Source organism: Vanellus vanellus (genome assembly GCF_965231255.1).
Source record: "Vanellus vanellus genome assembly, chromosome: 3".
Taxonomy (NCBI): Eukaryota; Metazoa; Chordata; class Aves; order Charadriiformes; family Charadriidae; genus Vanellus; species Vanellus vanellus.
Window position 1 is genome coordinate 15,261,251 of NC_138907.1, and position 23,824 is coordinate 15,285,074.

Genomic DNA, 23,824 nt, shown 5'->3' on the forward strand with positions numbered 1-23,824 from the left:
GGTTCTGCCTTGCAGTGGGTCCTGAGATTCAACTATTTTGATACAACAGACAATCCAGTATTTATTTTAGGCTGAAGAGCATAGTCATTGCTGGTGAATATTCAGTGCCCAGTTTTAGACACAAACTGCACAGCAGCAGGTAGGTCCTAGTCCCTTCCTTTTCAGCTGGTTCTTGTAGTTCATCCCAAAATAAATATATAAAAACTTTATTTCTTTTCTGCTGCTGGGAAGTCAGTCGATTCAATGAGGAGTTACAATTGTCTGGCAGGCATCTTTGGGTGCCCGGATCACAAGACTCAAGTCTTCACTTCAGAGTGTTTTCCTGCACCCCGCTTGAAAGAGATATGTAGATTGTAATCAGAAGTGATCAATTCACTTTGCTGTGCATCCAAAGAAAATAGTAATTCAGTAGCCCTCACCAGAACAGCTGCTGAGAGATAGCACGCTGTATATTCAAGATTAGAATATAGCCCTCGGTCTCTGGCACATGATCTCTGAGGAGAAGAAACAAACACCCGAGTATTCTGCAGACTGATAAAAGGTTAACGTTAAGTCTCTGCTGTTGAAAACATCCATTCATTTACTGCTGCATACATTAAACTTCAGATGTGTGTGCCTCCTTTCATTTGTTTTTGTTTTGGAAAAGGATGCTGTCACAGAGTAAGACTAAAGAAAGGTCTGTTATATAAACAGCACCCATAGAACTACTCTAGACACACACTGTTCTCTGTGCCACAGGAGAATTCAGGGGACATCATTTACCATCTTGGACGTGAGGAGCTTCATCATGTCACCAGGCTTCTGAAGCAGCCACTGAAGCATCATCCAAAGCTTTTCAGCTTTTCTGACAACTGAAGCAGACGTCAGGATGGCCGGAATGGGGAACCACATTCTGTTCCCAGATCTGCAGTGGGTCTCTTCTTTTCTCATGCGTCTTTCAGCAGGGCGACCTGCTAGGGAGGTGCAAAATCATGTGCCCTGTTTTAGCCCTTGGACTGGGAGCATGCTCCTTCCATGTCCTCTCCTGGAATATAATCCATACTGGACACTCTACCTTTGCAGATGTGAAAAATCAAGTATTTAGCTGGGACATGTGAGGATTACTAGCAAAAGCCCCTGCATGTGCCCGCTAACAATTCTAAGTCCGTGTCCCTGCTAACAAAAGACATCCTTGCTGTCTAAGCTAAAAACCACCAAAAAACACTGCCTAAGACTAAGAAGTTGTTTATATTTAGTGAGAATCACCGAAATGTCAGGGGGCCTGAACCCCTTGATCAATTGCCGTGGAAGATTCATTGCCCTACTCTTCAGATGCCTACACCAGACAGGGCTCTGAATGATTTATTTTCTGAATACTACAGACACACCAAGCTTAGTGGCAGGTGTGCAAGTAACCTGTTGGAGGTGCATCACTCTGCACTGAAACAACCCTCGCTGTCTCGTAAGCCTGTGAAATAATAAGCCAACAGATGAGCAACAAAAAGTAACAGCGAGAAGAAAAGAGGATGCCAGCAGGGAATAATGTTTTATACCCTTGGAGCATGGCAATATTGATACAACCCTGGGGTTTGTGCAAGGCATAAATGTCTGGCATGAAACAATTCATGTACAAGGTTTGCCATTGGGCGGGATGTTCTCGCTAATAAAAGGGACCCCTCATCTCCTCAAACATTTCGAGTTGGTCTCTTTGGTCTCTCTTCTGTCCCGAAACTTCCTTGTAATTAAACACCTGCATAATGAATTGAATTCTCCAGGGAATGTTATTTGTGAGCCACCTTTCCAATTATTTAAAATTAGCTTAAGGGCTAAAGCAATCAGGCCACTCATTAATTTAATCCCTTTTTGTAGCTGTAGTTCATGACTTGGAAATGTGACCACAAGATCAAAAGGACAAAGAAGAACAAAGAGGAAATTACATAAGACACTTACGAAGTTCCCTGGCCCAAGACCTCACCCACAGCACACCAAAGTCAGCAGACGCACAACGCACTCTAAATGGCCATTCTCTTGTGTGCACGAACTGAACGTCTCTCTTCTCAGGAGACGTCTACCCTGAGGGGAAAAGCCAGCACCAGCAAAGCCTACACGCACTCAAACCGCTGGCTGGGAGCCAGCTCCTGCCTGGGAAGCAGAGAATTAGAGGTGCCGGTAGCTAATGAACCCCACTTCAGAGCGGCCATCACGGTCTAAGGCAGACCCTGGGAATCAAAGGGCCACGAGACACCCTCTGGCACTCCTCCAGCACTAGCCTTTCCCTCTCCTCTGAAGGCAGCAGAAGTTGCAAACCTTGAATGTACTGAACCACGTGACGAGCTTTTTGCAAAGCCAAGGGGTGTCACCCAAATGTCCCTAATCAAGAGCCAGGGACATCCCATCCATTTCAGAGCTGCTTTTCCAAGAACAAGAGACCCAGCAGTCTCACACAACGACATATGTTCCTGGCTATCTCAGCAGGTAGTTTCTCTCTGTGTCACGCTGAGAACAGCAGCCGTGTTATTTTATGCTGGCACAGGCTGCGCTGTTCAGTATTCACTACCATGCTCTGCCCAGCAAATCTGCCATCCGCCTGATGGAAGCAAGGGGAGGAGCGTGGACAGGCAGCCAGCAGCCACCTTCTGCAGACCAGCCCTTGTCAGTACAGCCTTGGCCATGCCCTGGCTGTGTCTGTGCTTTGCAACGCCCCGTGGGCTCTGCTGGCCTGGGACATTATCCTCTGAGCATTTCACTCTGAGCCTGCACAGAGACACTTGCTGTCAAGAGAGAGCTCCAGCCCCACACAGAGCTGTCCTAGTTAGGACAGAAATTATCATACCAACCTATTTAGCGCCCATAGCTGGAACCACCTGCCTCATGAACGTGCTCAGGTGAGCCACAGTGGCTAAGAAAAGCCCTTGCAGTATTCATGCAATCTTACATTTAATCCTTCCTATCAGGGGAAATCACTAACCTGCTTTTCTTCAAGCAAGACCTACCTGGAGGAGTAAGCTGGCCCTACCCAAGCAATCGCATCCCGTGCCGTGCTCCTAAATTAAGTCTGGTCATCACAGCCCCTCTCCCACTCTCAGTTTCCCCATCTAACACAGCGTATTTCCCTCTCCCTCGTGCCCTTTATTCCTCCTCAGAAAGGCTGAGGGATCCTCACTCTCGCTACTGGGCAGACTGTATGCCTGAGCCCAGGTACTGGAGGGATTCACATTGCACAGATGTGTGTACATATATATATACACACATATACATACATATGTGTGGATAGATAGATAGATAGATAGATAGATAGATAGATAGATAGATGGATAGATAGATAGATATTCAAGTGGACCTCCATCCTGCTCAGAGAAAGACAGGAGCAGCATGAGGCTGCTGGTGCTGTCTGCATTTGTTGAGTGCTCTGAGTGTCCTGTGATCTGTATGGCCAGCCATGTACATATGTAAATACATGGTGTACACGGTGTATATGTGTGCTCTGTGACTGTGTGTGTGCTTGCAGGGAGCGCGTCTTCAGCCTTGCTCAGACCTGTGGTCATGGAGCGGCAGCAGCTTCGCCCCTCTTGGGCTTCTGGATCTGGTATGACGTATTTTCTTCTAACAGACTCTACACTTGTGTCTAATGAACACGCATGGTCAGCAGTTTTACTGTTTTCTGTTGCTGATGGACTGATTCATGCTGCTTAGCCCAGGGCGACCAGTGTGCACAGCACTGCTCCCTCCTCCAGGGGCAGACCCACCTCCAGGTTAGCATCAGACTTGCCAAGGGGCAGCCCCTGCCTCAACCCCCTGAGTGGACAAGGTAGACAAGGGGTGAAAGCCATCAGCTAAAAGTGATCAGTATAGGCCACGCTCCTCAGACCGAGGCTCCAGTAGAGATGCAAGTCAAAGCACAAGAAATGTATGTCTGAAAAGCCATATGTAAGTACAAGACAGATGTCTTGTGGTAGCTGAAATTATGGTGTCATTTGATGATCTTGAAGTGCTTATCCTTGCAAGCGCTGTGTTTTAACAGGAGCACACACATATGCACTCAGAGAGAGACAGTTTGCAAGCAGAGCTGTACAAGCAGTTTGCAAGCAACGTTCACCCCACATTTCCTTGTACAAAACCTTGTTTTCCATGGTTTCAATCTCCTGCCAAACTTCAGGCCTGAAATCTAACATGCCAGTCCTCCACAGCTATTCCTGTTTTAGGAATGTGGCTGGAAGAACTCAGTTCTTTCTTACGGTGATCACTGAGAAAAATCCCAGAGCGTACAGCTTTTCCCAGCAAGAAGCTAAGCCCCACGACATGAGGGTCTGAGAGCCACAGGCACCTAGGGGTGAAGTCATGTAAGCATGGACTGCCCCAGCATCAGTTGGGGGACGTGACCCTCTGTGTAAGTCCCTGGCTTGGTCCCCTCCTTGGTAAGACGGAGTTGGCAAACCAGACCTTCCACACAGAATTGAGTGGAGGGGGAACGATTCCCACCAGCTGAAGAGTTGGCACATCAAGAAATAATAGATACTGACTAAACAGAATCTATATTCATCGGCTATTAAGACTGAAACAGGCTCAGAGAAACCCATAAGTCATGGCGTCTGCCTTGCAACTGTGACACAGCCTGTTGAGCGGTGGACCTTGCAGGGCCGGGGCTCTCATGCAAGGACAGCGGCCATACTGTCAGTCCTTGACCACCTCTGCGAGACACTGGCACAGAGCTCTGCTGCGACGATTTCTGCCACAAAAGTCCTTAGCAGCTCCATGTAAGGAAGAACTCATTTTGACTTATTTTGACTCATTCCTGACACCAGAGGGCTTAATTGTCCAGAGGTTTTATTCATAACCTTTGACAGCTCAAAGACTACAAAATTTCATCAGAAGGGTGCCTGCAGGTGCCTGCACTCACATGCACACATAGAGCCAGAGCCAGACAAAGAACACAGAGATTTGCTTTTTGAGTGATCAGCACAGACAGCTCAAAGCTTTGCATGATCAAGAGCAGAGACAGGGCTGGGTAGCCCCAGAACATACCTGGTCCCTACATCCGAGCTGTGCAACCCAAAGCAACGGCCCAGATTCAACTCAGGGATTGTGTGCTTTGGTATCCTGGTCCAAGACACCAAAAATAAAGGACTTTTTCATATTATATTTAAGGAGGTTAAAGCTGATCTTCTTTTGACAGTCAGGTCTTTTGTACAAGCGCTACTCAGTCCAAGAAATGATGCAATGCTGAAAAAATCAGAAACGTCTCTTGAAAATGCGAAAGCCCGCTGTCTGCTTTGGTAGCATTGCTTTAGCAACGCTGACCAGCACATCCTGCAAGTATACAGCTTGGCCTGTTAATGCACATATAACAAGTAAAGAAAAATACTCCAGGTTTTTGTTTTCGCCTGTGCCTTTTCATATCAGACACAAGGGGATGCAGCATCACCAGTACAAACATATGCTTATGGCTGTGGATGTCAACTTCTTTATGGTCTATTATACTCTGTTTTCTGATGGAGAAAAGTGGGGCAGAGAGGAAAAGAACCAGGGTGGGCTGGTAGAGCATGGAAAGGTCTTACCAGCACCACCAGCCAGTTTGGTGGAGTGTGGCACGTCACACTGCTGTCCCGTCTCATGGTTTTCGCAGTTGAGGTGGGGACTATGAGCCACACTTCTAATGAATAAACAACAGAGAACACCTGGCTGTTATTTCCCTGTCCTTTTCAGCAGTAGCTAGATATCAAAATCTGATGCAGAAAAGCAGAGAAAGTGAAATACATCCACGTGTGCCGAGCACCTAATCTCTGGTCTCTGATAAATGTTAAGTTCATGCTGTCTTCTCCTTCTCAGCAGGGACACAAACTTTATCTCTCTCTTCACCCCAGTGACCACTGAAACGTATCAAAATACACTTTTTTCAAAGCCTCTGTCTCTGAAAACTGGATAGAAAATAACCAAACGGTTCAGAAGTTATCATGAAGAAAGACAAGCTACTCCATTGCCTGATCAATTATGCCTCGTGTCTGCATGAAAAATGGAGAAAATCCTTTTACCCGGTGTGTAGTCCCTACTTTTCTTTAAAGATAAAAAGATGGTATTTGGAGCTGTGCTCACTCAAGCAATCCCCGGGCTGGGGAACCAGTTACAGAGCCATGCATCCCTTGATGACCGTGTGAGGGAGGTAATTAGGGCGCGGAGTAAGCACAGCAGATGGGAAGTGACTGCTCACGTGCACTTGGATCGCAGTCTGCTGCCTGGCAGGTCTCACCTGCTGCCAGGGAGGAACATGGGTTTGGAGGCTACCTGAGCACCTAAGCATGCTGAGAAGTGTCCAGTGGGATTTTTCAGGTGTACGTCTATGCCAGCCTGACACAGCTGCCTGGAGGCTGCATGGAAGCTGGGCAGAGGTGTTGTATGTACTCTTCTCTCTGTCTGGCCCGGCTGGCATCTCTCGGATGCTTTGGTGTGGACTTACTGGGGGTGAAGGGCTCCACATGGCCCACAGGATAGCAGGTACAAAGTGAAGCTCATTCTCACCAGCACAGACTTAGGTCTCTGATAATGAATTTCTTTTTACGGGAGGGAAAGAAATGTGTGCCACAGTATTACTCTCTTTCTTAAAAATAAACACAGGGAGAAAAAGAGGATTCAGACAAAAAGACCTTGCAGGATTATCAACCCCCACCAAGCAGAAATCCTGACAGCATAAATCATCTGATAGGTTCAATGGTAAACTTGAGTAGACAAAAAGATTTTTTTTTTTAACTTCTTTATCTGACTTACAAAGCTTCAGACTTGTCTACAATCTACAAAGCTAAAAACTTCTGTAAAAATGAAAAGTGAAGTACCTGCATGACTCCAGAGGGTGGAGATTTACAAAAACCTAAACATAATGAGTTTTTTTTGACCAGACACCATTTGTGGAGGAGAGTTTTATGGTGAAAGGCATACGACATTTACATTTTCCTCTGCAAAGGCTTCCCAGAAAACTGTACAAAGCCCCCTCTGACTGAGCCCGTCAGACTCAGCTGTAAGCTGTTAGGAAAGTAGCTAATCCAAAAAATTGCAAGCGCAAGAACTCATATGCCTTTTTTGTAGAAAAGCACAAAATTAGCCAATAAACACTGTGTACTGTTAAAAATCAGAGTATTTGGAGACGTTACCCCTCCTGAGAGGTTACCCTAACGCAGTGGCCTCTGGACAGGTCCCCCGAATGGCTCATGTGCACAAAGCCCCTGTAGCTTAGCTGTGACAGCTCAGGCCAGACGGGGACCCGGACACCAGTTAGCGTGACGCCTGCGTGACCAGGAGGATGCCTTGTGCCTGTGGGATAAGGGGAGTCGCATCCCGATCTGGCGGTCTGAAGAAGCAAGCGTGATGGAAGATGGGATACATGGGGGGAAGAAAACATCCCAGTCCTGGCAGTGATTTACCAGTAGCTGAGAGAGAGAGAAGGACTGGGCAGCCAGAAGCAGTGGGTGTAAGTAAGTCTCTTGTGGGAAGGAAAACACAGATCAAAACAGAAGCAAGTAAATGAGCAAGTACACAACACAGGGATGGCCTCAGGCTCTCTGTTTTACTAAGGAAGGATGAAAAGCAGCGACTCTCAGCGTTGCTTGGGATAGGAAGATCACCAGGCGATGCCCTGCTCGTGAAAATCGGATATCCCAATGGAAAGGAGCTGCTTTTGCTTTCATAGACTGCATTTCTGAATCCAATCCTCCTCCCTGCTGTCTCAGCTAAACCTGATGCGCATCTTCGTTTCCACCATGCAGGCAGACCCTGCACAGCTGCATCGTTCGATACAGATGGCCCCCAAGACGCCCTAAGTCAGCAGCACATTGGCAAGAGCTTTGGTGGAAAAACCAAGTCCCACACAGAGCCCCTGCAAGGAAGCACGTTGCTTTTATGGAGCACAGGGAAAGACAATCTTTCTATTTGGAAAGAACATCTCTGAAACCTTACAAGATTGATCCTTGTATAATTCTTTTGCACTGTGACATAGACATACGCAGCACAAATGTACTGCCAGGTGCTGCAGGAATAAATTGAGAACGCCTGTCCCTTTGCACTGAGCTGTGCTGCAAATATATCTTCTGCAAATCTGGCCTTCCTCTGTAAATGCATTGCACACCTAAAGGAGACCACATTTTTTAAAAAAAATTCACAGGTCCTAAGTTCTGGCACAAAGAATCCATCCACCACCTTTAAAGTTCCTACGTGTTACAATTTTTTTTCCCAGACTGGGTGTTTTTAGTAGAACTACCCAGGAGACTTTTGAAAACATGACATTTTGAAGAGCTCAACCAACTGCAAAAAAAGTTTTGAACGCCAAGTGCCAAGTTTTTATTTTTAGTTATAGTTCTGACTTTTGATAAAGGATTGGGAATGTTAGACTACCCTTTTGTATTAACAAGAGATCTCAGATGTTAATTAGGAGTTTAAGTGAGAAGACCTATAAAAATAGAAATCACATGTTTAATAGGACGTAATGTTTTACTACCTCACATATAAAACATCATTCTGAATGTTTTATGCTCCAAAGTATGAGTCGATACCACTGTCGGTATTAGCTTAGCGAGGTGCAAGATTTTGGTGGGTTATACCAGTTATTTTAGCCAGTTATCAGCCATAGAAGGTTTTGGCCTTAATTTGAGATTACTTTTTCCACTGCAAAAATGGCCTTTTTGTTGGGCGTGGAGTTTTGTCGAAGTGCCCGTTTCAGTGAAGGCTGGTGGTTTCTCGGGGCCATGATGGACCTGCTGGAGGGGAACGCAGGCAGTGAGGGACCTGCCTGGGAACTCGGGGAGCAGACAGGCTGACAGGCCTGTGCTGGACTGGGATGAGCAGGGACTTGAACATCTTTCTGAGGGAGATTTGGGAAAGGAGTTCTCAGCTGATTCAGTTGTTGGAGAGGGCTAAGAGGAGAGATGGGAGGAAAGGAGCAAGCATGGCATTATTATTACCATCTTTTAGTGGGGAAAGAAGAAAAAAAATCTACTTCCAATGCAAAAACAAAAAGCAGAAGTCAAAATTCCTCAGAAACGCAGTCCTTCCTCTGGCTGGATTCAGCCACAGCTTGCCTTGGTGAACCCAAGAGGTCAATAATTAACGAAGATTAATTTCCTGCCTCTCAACCTAATAAAAGCAAAGCACCTGCCTGACCTTCCTTGCTGACAGCTCCTGATTTTAAGCAGCACATTCAGCAGTTCCCCATCATTATGCTAAACCAAACCAACACCCCAGTTTCCATTTTCCAGGGCCTAAATCCTTCAGCACAATATCATAACCTTTTGCTGCCTTCCTGTGACTTTTTCCACCTTCCTTATGCTCCTGTCAAGGTAGCAGGGTCTCATGGATTCATGCTGGTCCTTCGGGTCAGTTCACAGCTAACGTGGATGCCCTGTCCTTCGTACGCTGGCTCTCAGCACATTTAGCTTCTCAGCCTTACTGCTATTTAGGACTTAATTACGTTGTTTATTTTGCATTTATTGGACTGTGCTGTGCTTTCATTGCTTAGATAAAACCAGCTAGCAATACCCAGGCCTCCTGAAGGAACGCTACCGCAGGAAATTAATGAATGCACTATTTTCCCCAGCACAGAGCAAACAACACTGCTAATGGTGACAAACTCCCAACCCTTCCTTGGCTGCAGCATTGGTGAAAAATCCTGCCTAATCCATGTGTGTGAAGACATGTGGCCATTGAAACCACTGAAGGATAGCTCCGCCTGAAGGACCAAACGGCAGGATACTAAAGAGCATGCAGCTCCCACCCAATGCTTTACTTTTTGCTGTCACCACCATCATCAGGAAAATCCCTTGACCCAAACTTGAGAAATGAATAGCACTCAAACAAGGAAACTGGTTGTTTTCCACTGGACAAACTTTAATTGTCTCAGAGGTTTCCAAGTTCAATCACAGATACTTCATTTAAAGCAAAAAAAGGTACTGCTGTATCTCTTTCTTTCATAGCAACGACTAGGATTTTTCAGATCTGAAGTGCCTGCTCTGGCTTGACAAATACCCAGCACTGGCAGATGTTTAGAGCAGGCAGATTAGAAAGACAGGCGAGAGCGTGAATGATTTTGGGTGCTGTGGAGTACAGACTGTAGTTTGCAATAGGCATTGCTACCACCAGTAGATAGAAATATAAGCGAACTTTTCCTTGCAGTGACTGATGAGACTTCCAGTGTGACTCCTTTTATGTCACGTTACATTATCTGCCATGCTGGGAAACTCAATAATTACTCTGCAGGCCCTTGCGAAGACATACTTGTCGAAATAAATGATGGGGCATGAGGTAATTGTTAGGCACAGGCTGGAAACCAGCAAGCCCGTCTTATGAAGGAAACAAACCAAAACACTGTCACTTCTCTGGTAAAAAATTGTCCCATATTAAAATTGGACAAGAAGAACAGACTGAGCAATTTTTCAGGGGGAAAGGAAATGGTTCCTGGAAAGCAAATTTACTTCTGCAGAACAGAAATAATTTTTCTGATCCTGGAAAGATATTACCTGGTCTGCTTTTACACATGATCAGTGTAGGAACCAATAGATCAGTTTTCCCAATGGGAAATCCAAATGTTTGAGATAGCAAGTGAGTATTCTACTCAAAAGTCACATCTACAGAAAATCCGTGGCTGAGCATCGTATAAACTGATGTGGAACCTGACCATTGTCAACTAAACCCTAAAATATTTTGTAGACTCCTCCCTCAGCAAAGTGTCTCACAAGACAACCACCACTGTCACAGAGACATATCAAGGTGGGGAACACAGTACCCTGTGTAACCACCTCCCACTACCCTGGAGAGCATCTTCCACACGTTTGGGTCTTGGTGAACTTTCCTTGCCAGTGTGGGGTGATGGCTACTCCATGGATGCAAAGCTCTGAATTAGCAGGAGACATTTTAACATTACCTCATGAGACAGGTAAAAGGCAGCAATTCCCAATGGCCAGAAGCAGCAGAGCATGGAGAACACAGTGAGGCCGAGATGATCTCTTGGTGGCATCATCAGAAAATTGTCTTCACTTTCGGTGTCACTTGAGTAATCACTCTGGAATAACAAAGGAGAGAGAAATGTAGATGTGCTGGTTAATGATATCACTGTTTCTCCTCTGCCGTGGGCCAAGGCTGTGATCATCCACTCATAAAACTCCACCCAGTCATGCCAGGGCAATTGCTCAACATCAACACTCCAGCACTCGTGGTAGAAGGCTTCTGGTGACCCACCCTGCGGTTTCTACCATGCAGGGGTCTCTAGTTGGGGCTATCTCTGGTGGCACTTGTACCCCATTCATCAGGGCCCATGCACCTGTTCTGCTCTGCTGTGGCCCCACAGTGATGGGACCACAGGAGTTAGCCTGCCTTCCTGCACTGTCCACACCAGCCAGTGGCATTCCCCAGGAGGACTTCAGGGTTGGGACTGTGGCCATGGCACATCTCCATCCTTGATCTGCTAAAAGGCTCACCAGGGCGCTAACCCCCTGTTTTAGCAGCACCCTAAGGGGAGGCTGAGAGACACTGGAACAGGCTGCCCAGGGAAGTTGTGGATGCCCCATCCCTGAAGGTGTTTAGGCCAGGCTGGATGGGGCTTTGAGCAACCTGGTCTAGTGGGAGGTGTCCCTGCCCATGGCAGGGGGGCTGGAACTCGACGATCTTCAAGGTCCCTTCCAACCTAAACCATTCTATGATTCTATGATTCCATGTTTCTTAGATGCCCCATGGTCAAGCTGCAGGAACCTTGACCTAGCAAAATTTTCCTTCATGGTGATTACTAGAACTGGTCCACGGGGGACCTGACTGCTCCACTGCTGAGCAAGTACAAGTTTTTTGCCTTCAGGCCAGAACAACTGCTAAAGTGACATTGCTCTACCCGTGAGCTCTAAGTGAGAAATTCCTCAACAGGCTACTAAGTGTGCAAGACAGAAAACCAAACCCATGTGCACGAGGGTAAGTTTCTAAACATGCTATGACTTGGAAGAACCTAGGAAATTCTGGTAGCCTAATGATCCTTGAGAAACTTGGCCCCGGGGAAAGGGATTAACAGTCTATAAATCTACATGGAACTTTTCACAATTACATCATAATTTCACTAACCTGACCGACAGTTTTTAACTCTTGCAGAAGTTAGGGAACAGGTTAACTAATTAATTTTCAAGGTTTGGGTGGTGAGCAAGACTGCACAGACAAACTTTATTTAATGTTAAGCTAGATGAAAAGCAATCTGAAATATCAAACTATCAGGTTTTTCTTTCTACAGGTGTACCACCACTGCATCCTCCAACCAAATAATAAGCAATCAAAAAAGAACTTATGCAACCATTAGAAAAAATACCTGGCAAAGAGCATCCCTTTTTTGGTTGAGATACTCTGTTCATCAGCAGAGCAAAGATCCCTAACCGTTACTCTCCTAAAAACTCCCAGCTACTCCAGGCTTTTTGCTGAGGTGGTAAAGACACAATCAAGTTATCCTCTTTGAAAAGAGCTCTTCTATCCTGTCAGTCAGACCACATCACTGTCTTCATGATGCTGGAAAAATCTTAGGATGAGTCAAGGCAAAATACATCCTGATGCAGCTGCAACCACCTCAGTGACAAGAGACAGGTGGATCACAGGGTCCCAAGAAGCAGCAGCAGCAGCAGCTGACAGTCTCTTCAGGACACTGAGGGAGTCACTCCTTTTCAGATATGACATCTGGTTCCAGTGGTTTCCACTGCAATTGCACAACCACTTCCAACCACAATGCACAGAGAATATTTACAGAAGGCAGCGCCTTTCCAGATGTGTCTTGGAGACATGTCTTTGTGCTTTAATGTGAAAGACTAATCTCAGCAAGCTCCACACTCATTCCTCTTGCCAAGCAAGTGGTGCTCTCTGCAGCCCATGCGAGGTGCTGCTGTGAGAACAGATCCCTGTACAAATGGCCCTGTAGCAGAAATGACACATCTCTGAAATTACTGAGCACACAGCGGGGATTTCCTGCTCCGAATGGACCCTTTGTTGCAGAAGCAGTTATTACAATGACAAAAACCCTCCTCATTCTCACTGACTACTGCTGTGTGTCCCTCGCCAACACACTTGGAGTTCAGCTGAGAAGACAGCACAGAACAAAGCAATCTCGGTCTCAGTTTATCCACAACCTTTTTGTGGTTGTTATGAGGAAGAGGTGACCTCAGGAGTGCAGGTAAGACTGGAGTTACCAGGAGATCAGACCCCAGAGGTCATCTCCCCAGAGCATGAATTCCTGCAGAAAGCACAGTGCCCTGCCCAGATTAATGTTGACTGCAGTGAATGACAAAGAAAGCAAGTAGCTCTTCCCTTCCCTTCCCTTCCCTTCCCTTCCCTTCCCTTCCCTTCCCTTCCCTTCCCTTCCCTTCCCTTCCCTTCCCTTCCCTTCCCTTCCCTTCCCTTCCCTTCCCTTCCCTTCCCTTCCCTTCCCTTCCCTTCCCTTCCCTTCCCTTCCCTTCCCTTCCCTTCCCTTCCCTTCCCTTCCCTTCCCTTCCCTTCCCTTCCCTTCCCTTCCCTTCCCTTCCCTTCCCTTCCCTTCCCTTCCCTTCCCTTCCCTTCCCTTCCCTTCCCTTCCCTTCCCTTCCCTTCCCTTCCCTTCCCTTCCCTTCCCTTCCCTTCCCTTCCCTTCCCTTCCCTTCCCTTCCCTTCCCTTCCCTTCCCTTCCCTTCCCTTCCCTTCCCTTCCCTTCCCTTCCCTTCCCTTCCCTTCCCTTCCCTTCCCTTCCCTTCCCTTCCCTTCCCTTCCCTTCCCTTCCCTTCCCTTCCCTTCCCTTCCCTTCCCTTCCCTTCCCTTCCCTTGGAACCAACTGGGACACCCCCACACAAGATCTTCGACTCTTGTCTTATTTACGCATGTTTTTCAATGGTGCATATCTCTGCAGGCCTATAGGCACAAGCAATGTGGGCAAGGCACAAACTGGATTTCTGCAGAAACTGTGGACGTGACAAAGGATGAAGAGGAGAAATTAACTTTGTTGGGAGAAAGGATGTGTCTGCTTCCAGACACAGAGCACGTGGGATTTTGCAGCAGCTGGAATTTGAGTGCTAGACAATGCAACAGGAAACCTTGACCTCTGTATTCAAGGGGGTTGCTTCTGACACTTCCCAAATGACCTGTGCAAGAAGTCAGCCTTGAACAGAACCGCAAATCTGGCCACCCTGGAGACCAATAGGGTGAAGCTGAAACATCGATGAATTTTATTCCGTGAAATGCAACTAGCTGCTTCGGTCGATAGTAATGCTTCCTCAGCAAATGAGTGCAGAAGGGAGGAGGGAGAGAAGAGGATATTTAAGAAGGCATACTGAATCATGTAGACAACTCATTCCTTAAAGGACCATGGCTTGGGAGCAGGAATCACCCGGCACAGAGCAAGGCTCTCTGTGCACAGAGCTGAATGTAGGGTGTGCGCTCTGGACTGTGTTTCACGAGGCAGCGACTCTGAGAAAGCCTCTAGACCAGAAAGTTTAGTCAAGAGCAAGCTGAAAATAAGCCTCCTCTGTGATGCACCACATAAGGAGTGAATGTGATGCACAGAGAGGGAAGAAAAGGTACAGTACTGCAGACGTGTACATACTGGGTCCAGTTCTGGTACAGCTATTTCCCAAGTATGTTGGAGAAGTCAGGAATCAGAAGGCAGGTACACGCATCATGCCACAAAAAATCATCTACACAGGAAGAAAGTAGAGAAGCCAACTTCACTTGTAAGATAAATTTAAGATGCAATTTCATCACAGTCTGTAAGTGCCTGCATGAGTAGATAATTTCCGATCAGAGACAGCTCTTTCATTTGGCAGCAAAGCAGAAGAAACCCCAGCAACTGAAAGCAGAACAGATGAAGAGCAGACACAAGGTGCAGATTTTTAGATGGTGATGACACTTTTCTGCAGTTGTAATGGATTTTCTATTACACAAAGCCTTTCCTTAAATTGAGGCTAGCTATCCCTAAAAGCTATGTGCTTTACTGCAACCAAGACATTATGAGTGAACAGAGGCTCTGCAGACAGCCTGCTGTGGGCTGACTGCACCATACCGGTGGCTGGACTTGATGGTCACATAGTCCCTTCCAGTATTAAAACGCTAGGCACACTGGAGAAGTCAGACAAGAACATCTGCTGTGAACCACAGCTGCCAACAACCTTTGATGGATATTCAGGAAACAGCCCTTTTGGTATTACTCCTTTTTTCCTGCAAAGCAACCAATTCAGCAACATGCACACACCGCATACAAACCTAATTGCTGGTGTGGCCCTGTGGGATCTGCTTCAAATCCAGATGGTCCAGTGGTCTGTTTTTGACAAAGACCAAAACATGATGCAACTCTAAGATAATATGTGCTCTGTTTCCCTCCACGCAATGCCTGTTTCAGTAATGCAGTTAAACATGATGCCCTACTCTGACCAGCACTCTGCATCTCTTTGCTCTTCTGCAAGCAGTCTGAGTTCACCTGCATGCAGCAGATGGCGAAGGCAGCATGCCGCATGGTACCTCTCCCACCAAGGGCTATAGTTTATCACTTCTCTTCCTCAACACACTTACTCCTCACTGAGCAGCATCTGGCTGATGCTTACTTAAGAGGTGATGCCTCTAAAACCTGTTGCTATCACGGATTCTCTGTCCTGGTGATGTATTGTTTATTTATTTGTTTGCCTATTTATTTCTTTTTACCTATTTGAGTTTTGCAGCTGCTCCCCTTCAATTTTAAAGGTATTTTAATGATCCATAATCCATTAAACCTGACCTGGTCCAAGCTCCTCTTGTTTCCCCAACTCCCAGTCTAAATTGCCTTGCCAGTCGAGCAGCCAGCCTTCTAGAATGGGCTCACAGAGGTCTCTCCTTGCTTGGAAAGCTTTTCATATATAAACTTGCAAAGCCAAAATGTACCGGGGGAAAACCCCCCTGGACGCAGCTGTCCAAACCCATTCTTCCTTCCGTCCCCCTGGATTTTGATCAGCTCCCTCATGATGTTTTCTGGACGCCCACAGCCAGCCTGCCTGTAGCTCATCAGTAACTTGCATTCAACACATTGCCACTGGAAGGGGATTACTGCAGACAGCAACAAACAGATGCACGCCAAAAGAGGCCAGCTACCACAGCCTCCTAAATCACGCTCGTTCTCTGGGAGAGCGGTAATCACAGCCATAAAATAAATATCCCTAATCTCTGTGTGAGTGACAACCCAGTGCATTCATGGAGAAGGCACATGCGTATCACGGCACTCTCAGGCCTTTACGGGTGGGCCAGCAGCCACCGCAGAGAAGTGGCTCTCAGCAGCTTATGCTGTCAGCTGTGGAGAAGGGTGAAGTTGCACTCCATCAATGTTGTTCTTTGTGGCATGGGGGATCACTTTAGGGCGCCCACTCAGGGAGAGGAAAACTTCCACAGTCTGCAGACACAGGTTCCTGCTAGGAAGAGAAGAGCAGGTGGTCCCTGCAGAGCGGATGGTCTCAGCACTGCCTTTGGAGGAAGATTAGGGAGATACCCCTCTGCACTGAGTCACTTCAGTAGCAAGAGTAGCAGTACACAGCTAAAACTAGGGGGGTCACCATTCATGATTGTCCTCTTTTTGCTTTATTGCCGACAGAGTCCTTTGTGGTCCAGTCCTCAAAGAGCTGTGCCCCATCCCCACCTTCTCCAAATAACAGCATGCAGCTCATCCAAAGCTCATGCCACTTACGGGCTGGAGCCCAGGGACCTCACTGCATAGTATCAGTCTGAAAGCTCAGGGATGTGACGGTGAGAAAGGGAATCACTCTGGGCCCTGGCTGCTATTAACAAGATTCATAGAAGGACACTTGGAGGCTGCTGAAGGTGATTTCCCAGCCATGCTCCCTTCACCTAGGGCTGGCTAATAAAGGTTAATATCCCTTGGCAGGGCTCAATAGCTCCAGACTCCAGTGGCTTCTCCTGTAAGGGAGAAAAATAAATCAAATGCAAATGAAGTGTAATCACTCTTGTAACCTGTTAATAATGTGCCTGTGAAGGAGTCCAGGGACATAAAATGTGTCCTATGGGGTCAGACCAGTGGTCCTTTGAGCCCCATGCTCTGCCTTTGACAGCAGCAGCAGGACATGACATAAACCTGGGCATGTGGCAGTCCATCCCTTGTGCTTGTCCAGTACCTACAACTGTTGTGTAAGAGATATTAGAAAGAAAAGCTTTGCCGATTCCTTTTAATATCTGTTTCATAATATCACTCATCCATGAATCTGTCTACTCCCTTTTGAACTTGCTTATCTGCCATAACCTCTTCTGGTGGCCAGTCACCAAGCATTCACTACCCCGTGTGTGAACAACGATTTTCTGTTATCTGTGTTAAGCCAATCTCTTACTAGTTCCCTCAAGCGTCCCCTGCTTCTAATATAGCAGGTTTGGGGAACAGTAGGTCTGCATTCACCTCGTCCTTCACTGGCTCATACACCACCCCTTGGCCTTCTCTACCTTTTTCACCGCTCCTTGTAAGGAGGCTGCTACTTCCACTTGATCATTTTTTACGCCCTTTTCTATCTCCACTATGTCCTTAAGAAGTGGAGACCACAATCGCCCAACCCATGTAAGAAAATGGGCTGCACTGAACTTCGATACAGCAGCAAAATGCTGCCAGTGCTCTGTCTCGTTCTCAAAACCGTTCTTTAAGACACCTGACATTTTCTTTGACTTATTGGCTTGCCCTGCACACTGTTCTGTGGGACTTCACAGCATGGACAATGTTTCTCCACAGGCTCTTTCCTGAGTTGTAGCTCAGTTACAAGCTCAGCATTGAGCTCACATGGATTAGGTTATTTTTCCATAAATGTGCTAGTTTCCATGTATTTACATTGAAATACACCTGCCACCATTATGCCAGTCAGTTTTGCGCAGTCCTTCCAGAGTTGTTCTACACTGGCATGCCACCTGACTACCCAAGAGAAATTAGCACAATCCACTAATTTGGACGGGTCTAAGAGTTTCCAGAAGCAAAAGCCCAAATGCCTCCATCTTTCCCTGTGACCTTATCCCATGTCCCTGTGTTATTCTGAGCATGTGCCACAGGACAAAAGAAACCAAAATTATATTCCCAGATCCACAACACATCCCTAGGTGAGCCTGGGTGAGACATTTATTCCACCATTTTCTTCAGTTCCCCAGGTGCAGAATGGAGAAAATACTGTTTTTCCACCTCATAAGAGTCCTGCAAAGACCACTGAATTCATTAGTGAAAACAAGGTGCAAGACCCTGAAGGGAAATGGCCATAAAAGCAAATACCTAAAGCATGCAAGACCTGCTTCGGATGTCATCTGTGCTACAGCCTCCCATGTCTGTGCTAGACTGCTTCTCTGCCCATGCTGCAGAGCTCTCTGGAAGGGGAACCCCACCACATTCAGCTCCCCAGGAGGTGTCCAAATATGCTTTCTGGATACCTACTCCCAGGGGAGGCTCAGGACACTACAGCTCAGCTCTTAAGAGAGTTGGGGTTCTTCAGCCGGAAGGAGAAGGCTTCGGGGAGACCTTATAGGCCTCCAGGGAGGCCTATAAAGGGGGCCTACAGGAAAGATGGGGAGGGACTCTTTATTAGGGAGTGTTGCGATAGGACGAGGGGTAACAGTTTGAAACTGAAAGAGGGTAGATTTAGATCAGATATTAGGAAGAAGGTCTTTACTCTGAGGGTGGTGAGGCACAGGCTGCCCAGAGAAGCTGTGGATGCCCCATCTCTGGAGGTGTTCAAGGCCAGGCTGGATGGGGCTTTGAGCAACCTGGTCCAGTGGGAGGTGTCCCTGCCCGTGGCAGGGGGTTTGGAACTAGATGATCTTTAAGATCTGTTCCAACTCTAATCATCCTGTGATTCTGTGATTCTCAGAACAATGCAGGACAGCCCAAGCCTGTGGAAGCTGGCCACATTGAGAGAAAGCATGCATGTTGTGGGACTCAACATGCATAAATCCCCCCCAGGGCCTTCTTTTCACATTGCAGAAGAGACATGGGCAGGAGGTGTTTGGGAATGTTGAAAAGAGGGGTTAGATGGAAGAGGACACGGCTTAGGATCCACCTTCTGTCTCTACACTTTTATGCTCATGTCAAAGGGATGAGTTTCACAGCAGCATCCAGCAATTTGTAGGGAAAAAAAAAGAAAGAAGGTTTAGCTTGAAAGCGCTACATTTCCTTTCTTCTTTCATTCCCCAGAACATTCTATTTATTTCATTTTCGGAGACTGTTTCAGACGTTGCTGGGAAAGAGAAAAAGGGTTTTAAGAGAGAGCTCAGATGTATTCTTTTATGCGACACATATGAATAATTCAATTTGCTGCCATCAATAGCTTGGGTTTCTCTAAATAAGCCATCTATCTAGGGGTTAGGAGGAAAACTAGCAGGAGTGTAATATGACAAATGACGTTTCTGGATAAAAGATGGCACTGCATTTACACATGAACTCTAACAGGAGGGTATTTCAGCTAGCAACTCATGTAATATTTCACTGCCGCCACATTTGACAAGTTGTCTGTCCATTAGTTGTGGTGTAAAGAACTCATAAGATATTTATAAGCATTCCAGAGATACCTAAATAGGGAATCATTTGATTTCAGGGATGGGCACGGAAAGAGAAGTTTAAAGCTCTGACAGAATGTGTAGCTTTCTGCTTTCATGCCTGGTAACTGCTGGAGCAAAGTGGGGCTGTATATGCTAATCAGAGCTGCTTCAGAAATGTTTTTCCCTCCAGACAATTATGATTTTCGTAGGCAGTCTGAATAACATTACATCAGGACCTGAGAAACACTGCTAGTGAAAAATGAAAAATAAATAAGTTAAACATGGCCACGTTGTTGCAGCGATGTGCAGGACCCCTGCTTAGGATGTCTCCTGCTCCTCTCCTAGATCTCCCAGGTTCTTCAGAGTCCCTGGGCTTGGGGAGGGAAGGAGGTGCCTCCTTCTAGGCAACTGGTCAGAGATGTTGGTGAGATGGATAGACCCATCCTGAAGGGAATGACAGGTAACAGAGCAGCAGCCCCTGCAGCTTGGCTGTGTCAGCTCTTCAAACCATAACCAAATCACTGTCAGCCAAAATAGCTGGTGTTTTTCAGAAACTTTCTCAGCAGCAAAGTTTTCTGCAGGAAAACAACAACGCTTCTGGTTATCAAGAGCCCAATTCTTTTCAAAAACAAAACCCTGGCAGAAACACACGGACCAGCAGGGTCCATAAAAGCTGTTCTCTGCACATGCCCATGGACTCGTGCAAGTATTGCATGGAGAAGACTACTACAAAGGGATGCGTTAGATTTTTCTGCATTTCTAAGAAACTAAATACCCAGTTCTGAAAAACCCCTCAGCAGGCGCTTTGCAATAACACAGGCAGTGCAGAGAGAATTGGGAGAGGCCAGAAAGGAAACAACTCACAACCCCAGGATTGTTCTGTCTCCCAGAAGGCATTTTACTGGGAATCCACTTGCCTTGCCCTGACAGGTGGATAACAGGCGGTAGCCCCCAGTTTTCAAGAGACAACAGCTCTTCTGCACAAAGCTCCCCTCTTGCTAATGTTGGCAAAAAGGGGCTGGTTTTAGAGTATTCTCCCAGAAAGAAGTGCCAAAGCAAGTACGGTATGACAAAAAACCCTTACAAGAACTAAGACCTGATCTGTTGTTATCCCGTGCAGCTCCTATCCCTCGATGAGCATGACAGTCATGCTCAACGTACTCATGGCAACGTACTCAGCAACATGCCGTGCATCCTCGATGGCAGAATCAAATCCTTCAAGGCTCTCACAGTGGGGAAGCAAAACCTCGCACCTCTGCTGTATCATCCTCTCTCACTGCTCTCCTTTTAACTTCTGCTCCCTTTCCACCCCACTTCAGGTCTATTAGTGATTTTAAAAAGCATTTGCTTCTTGCCAGTAACTGATGGAAAAAAAAGAAAGCTTTCTAGTGGGCCAGACTCGTGCTGTGTGATTCAGGTGCTCTTTTTCTCATTTGGTCAGATAGGCAAATTTTTGTGTAGTTAACAATCTGGCATGGTTCGTTCCTCTACTCAGTGCCTGCTGTCCTCAAATACTTTTCTTCCATTCCTGGAGTCTCAACATGTGAAGCTATGTCTCTTGTGAACCTCTGTACCAGTCAAGCCCAGGAGGCTCTCACGCGTCTGGCCACACACATACAGCATCTGTCCAGACGGGAACCAGAAGAGCACAACACAGCAGTCACCTGTTTTGCTGGTCTTGAGCTGCGAAATGCATGTCTCCTCTCCTCCCCATCTTTCTGCACTACTGAATGCACCCACAGACTTTTTTTCTGCCTAAATGTGAGGGCAGATGTGTCAATAACACCAGTAGGCAATTACTTGCCTGCTGCAGTCACTTGCATCACTACTGTATGAGAGAAACTAGGGCAAAAAGGCAGCAACGAGGGATTTTGTTTTGATTAAGAAAACGAGGCTTCCCACAGCCAATTTGGAAATGCTGTAGAAGGGTGTGATTTGAGCTAACACCCTCACATGCCTCAGAGAGAAACTTTTTGTCTCCCTGCGGAGGCATTGAATACAGCATTACTGGCACACACTGGGAAAAACACCTCTCCCTCCCTACCTTATCAATACAGAGAGAAACGAGAATAAAAGAGAAGTTGGGCTCTTGTTGGGTTGCCCCTGTGCTGATGACAGGGTGAGACACTGGTATTACAGGAGGTGAAAATAGAAGTTTTAGGACTTGTTAGGTCTCGGTGGAGAAAACTCCTGCAACAGAGAAACACAAGAAAATAGCCTCTTGATCTCATTTTGGACACTGGAGTTGAAGCTACACCTTTGCTCCAGACAGCCAAATAGTCTTTGCTACGTTAGGAGTCCATGTCCCACACTGGAGAAAGTTTTGGGATCAGCAGCATTACGTACCCCCTCCATTCTCACACACACTGGCAAACACAAATCTGTGCTGCATTTGGGCAGCTGCTTTCAGCCAAAAACAAAAAGACTTTTTAAAGTAGAAAATGCATCATTTAAGAAAGAATGAAGTTGATTTCCATAGTCTTCCCCATTTGGAGAACAAAATGTATCTTACTTTACTGTAAGCAATCAATGAAGCACAGGAGCCTAAAAGAAAACGTTGCATTTGGGATCTAATGAAGTGCTTCGCTCCATCAGAAAAAATCTTTTATTTCAGAGACCTGGGATTCATTGCAGCTTAAAAAACCAAAGAATTCTGATTCTGTGTTCAGACACAGAAACGCTTTATGTTTGAGCCAGTATGCAAAATAATCTGCTTTATGCCTAGTTCAAATCAGGAGAAAGTGAGAGATGATGTTGGCCCACTGAGTAAAACAAGCTCCGTGTATGTGGACAGATGCTCTTGGCCCTGACCTTACACAGCATTTAAGCACATGGGTCTTCCTCAGTTTCTGACCAGCCCATTCAGAGGCAGGAGGGAAATGCTGATCTCCATTTGGGCCAGTGGGAATTTTGTCATTAGTATCCACAGAGCTGGGACTTTACCCAATAAATAAAGATAAGCGATCGCTCACTGTCCTGGCCAGAGGAGAAAGTGATACAGCTAATCCCATGCAGACCAGCTTCCAAAGCAGATGATCCTCTGCAGACCAGCTCTTGGAGCCTGTACGCTTAACCCCAAATGTTCCCTCCTCCCCGCAGCCTTCCCCACATATCCCAAATGACATCTGACCTCTAGCTCCTGGAAATCCTCCTCTTCCTCCACATCATAGGAGAGGGTGTGAATCTTGATGTCATCCGCTGAGAGATCGATGAACTTGCTGTCTGGGTACTCCAGGCTGTCTTTGGTGGGAGAGCGGTCCTCGATGAAGGTGGTTTCACAGCACTCTGAGCCGATGCTCTCACCCCACGAGCGCAGCACGTTCTCCGAGTAGAGGATGATGTTGGGCCGGTAGTGAGACTCCACCGTCTGCTGCAGCATGTTGGGGTCCAGGAGCTGCTGCACAGGGTCGTTCCTGCCATTCTCCAGGCAGCTCGGAGAGGAAAGGCTGCCTGCTCGGTGGCTCTGGTACTGGGGGGTTGGGTACACAGAGACCAGACCATCTCGGCTCTCTGCCACTAAGTTCCTTGTATTAATTAAACCATTCCTTTTCCCGGCTTCAGCAATCTTATTGTGCATTAGCACGCTGTTCTGCTCAACCAAGCCATCCATACTGGGAGGTGTCTGAGGGAGTGGGATGGGTGGTCTTTATTTTGTTGTACCTTAGACTCAGGTCACACTGGGGCAGTGGCTCCCATCTTCCTGATGAAGAAAGGAAACAGATACCAAGGTGAGGACAAAGGCAATGAATAACATATCAAGGCACCCAAATCAGTTCGTCTTCGGTATCACCTCATGAGCAAATACAGCCCCACATATACGCACACCCTGCCTTAGCTCTCCAAATATATGCCCACTTGGAGAGGCAAAAAAAAACCACCCCAAATCCATGGGGTAAACAGGAGTGAATGAAAATGTGTGGTGACAGAGGACTTCCTGAGATGTCTTGGTAATGGTGTGTCCCATCAGAGAGGGGCTGTGATGCCTCCTCCATACTCCCACAGGTACGCCACTGTCATTCTGGGGACAATGTCTCTCTCCTCTAAACACTCCGGTAAGAGAGATGGGGTGAAAAAACAAAGATAAAAGATAAAAGAACCATTTTCTGTTCTCAGAAATCTGCAATTGTGAAGGGCAGGCAGCTGGGACGTTCAGCTGTCAGTCTCTGCAGACCAGAGACTGGTCTCTCACCAGACCACCCGCCTGGCTCTCTTTTGTGTGGGTTGCAATACGGCGTGAGAAATCAAAGGGACAGTTCAGAAGGCTAAAAGTACTTTTTTTTCCCTGCCCAAACACTTTCTCAACAGGACACCAGTTTTGCTCAAGTGTAGCCAAAGGAAAATGCTTTCTGAATTA

General features: G+C 46.7%; 1 protein-coding gene across 1 annotated transcript in view; it reads right to left on the reverse strand.

Moving 5' to 3' along the window:
• SYNDIG1 (synapse differentiation inducing 1) overlaps positions 1-23,080 on the reverse strand; it is a gene marked incomplete at both ends in the record, with an annotated part of 58,161 nt that extends 35,081 nt beyond the window's left edge. Inside the window, 2 exons of the mRNA XM_082480485.1 lie at positions 10,877-11,014; positions 22,601-23,080. Of these exons, the coding sequence (XP_082336611.1) occupies positions 10,877-11,014; positions 22,601-23,080 (618 nt within the window). The remainder of the gene's footprint in view (positions 1-10,876; positions 11,015-22,600) is intronic.
• Positions 23,081-23,824: the final 744 nt, after the last annotated feature.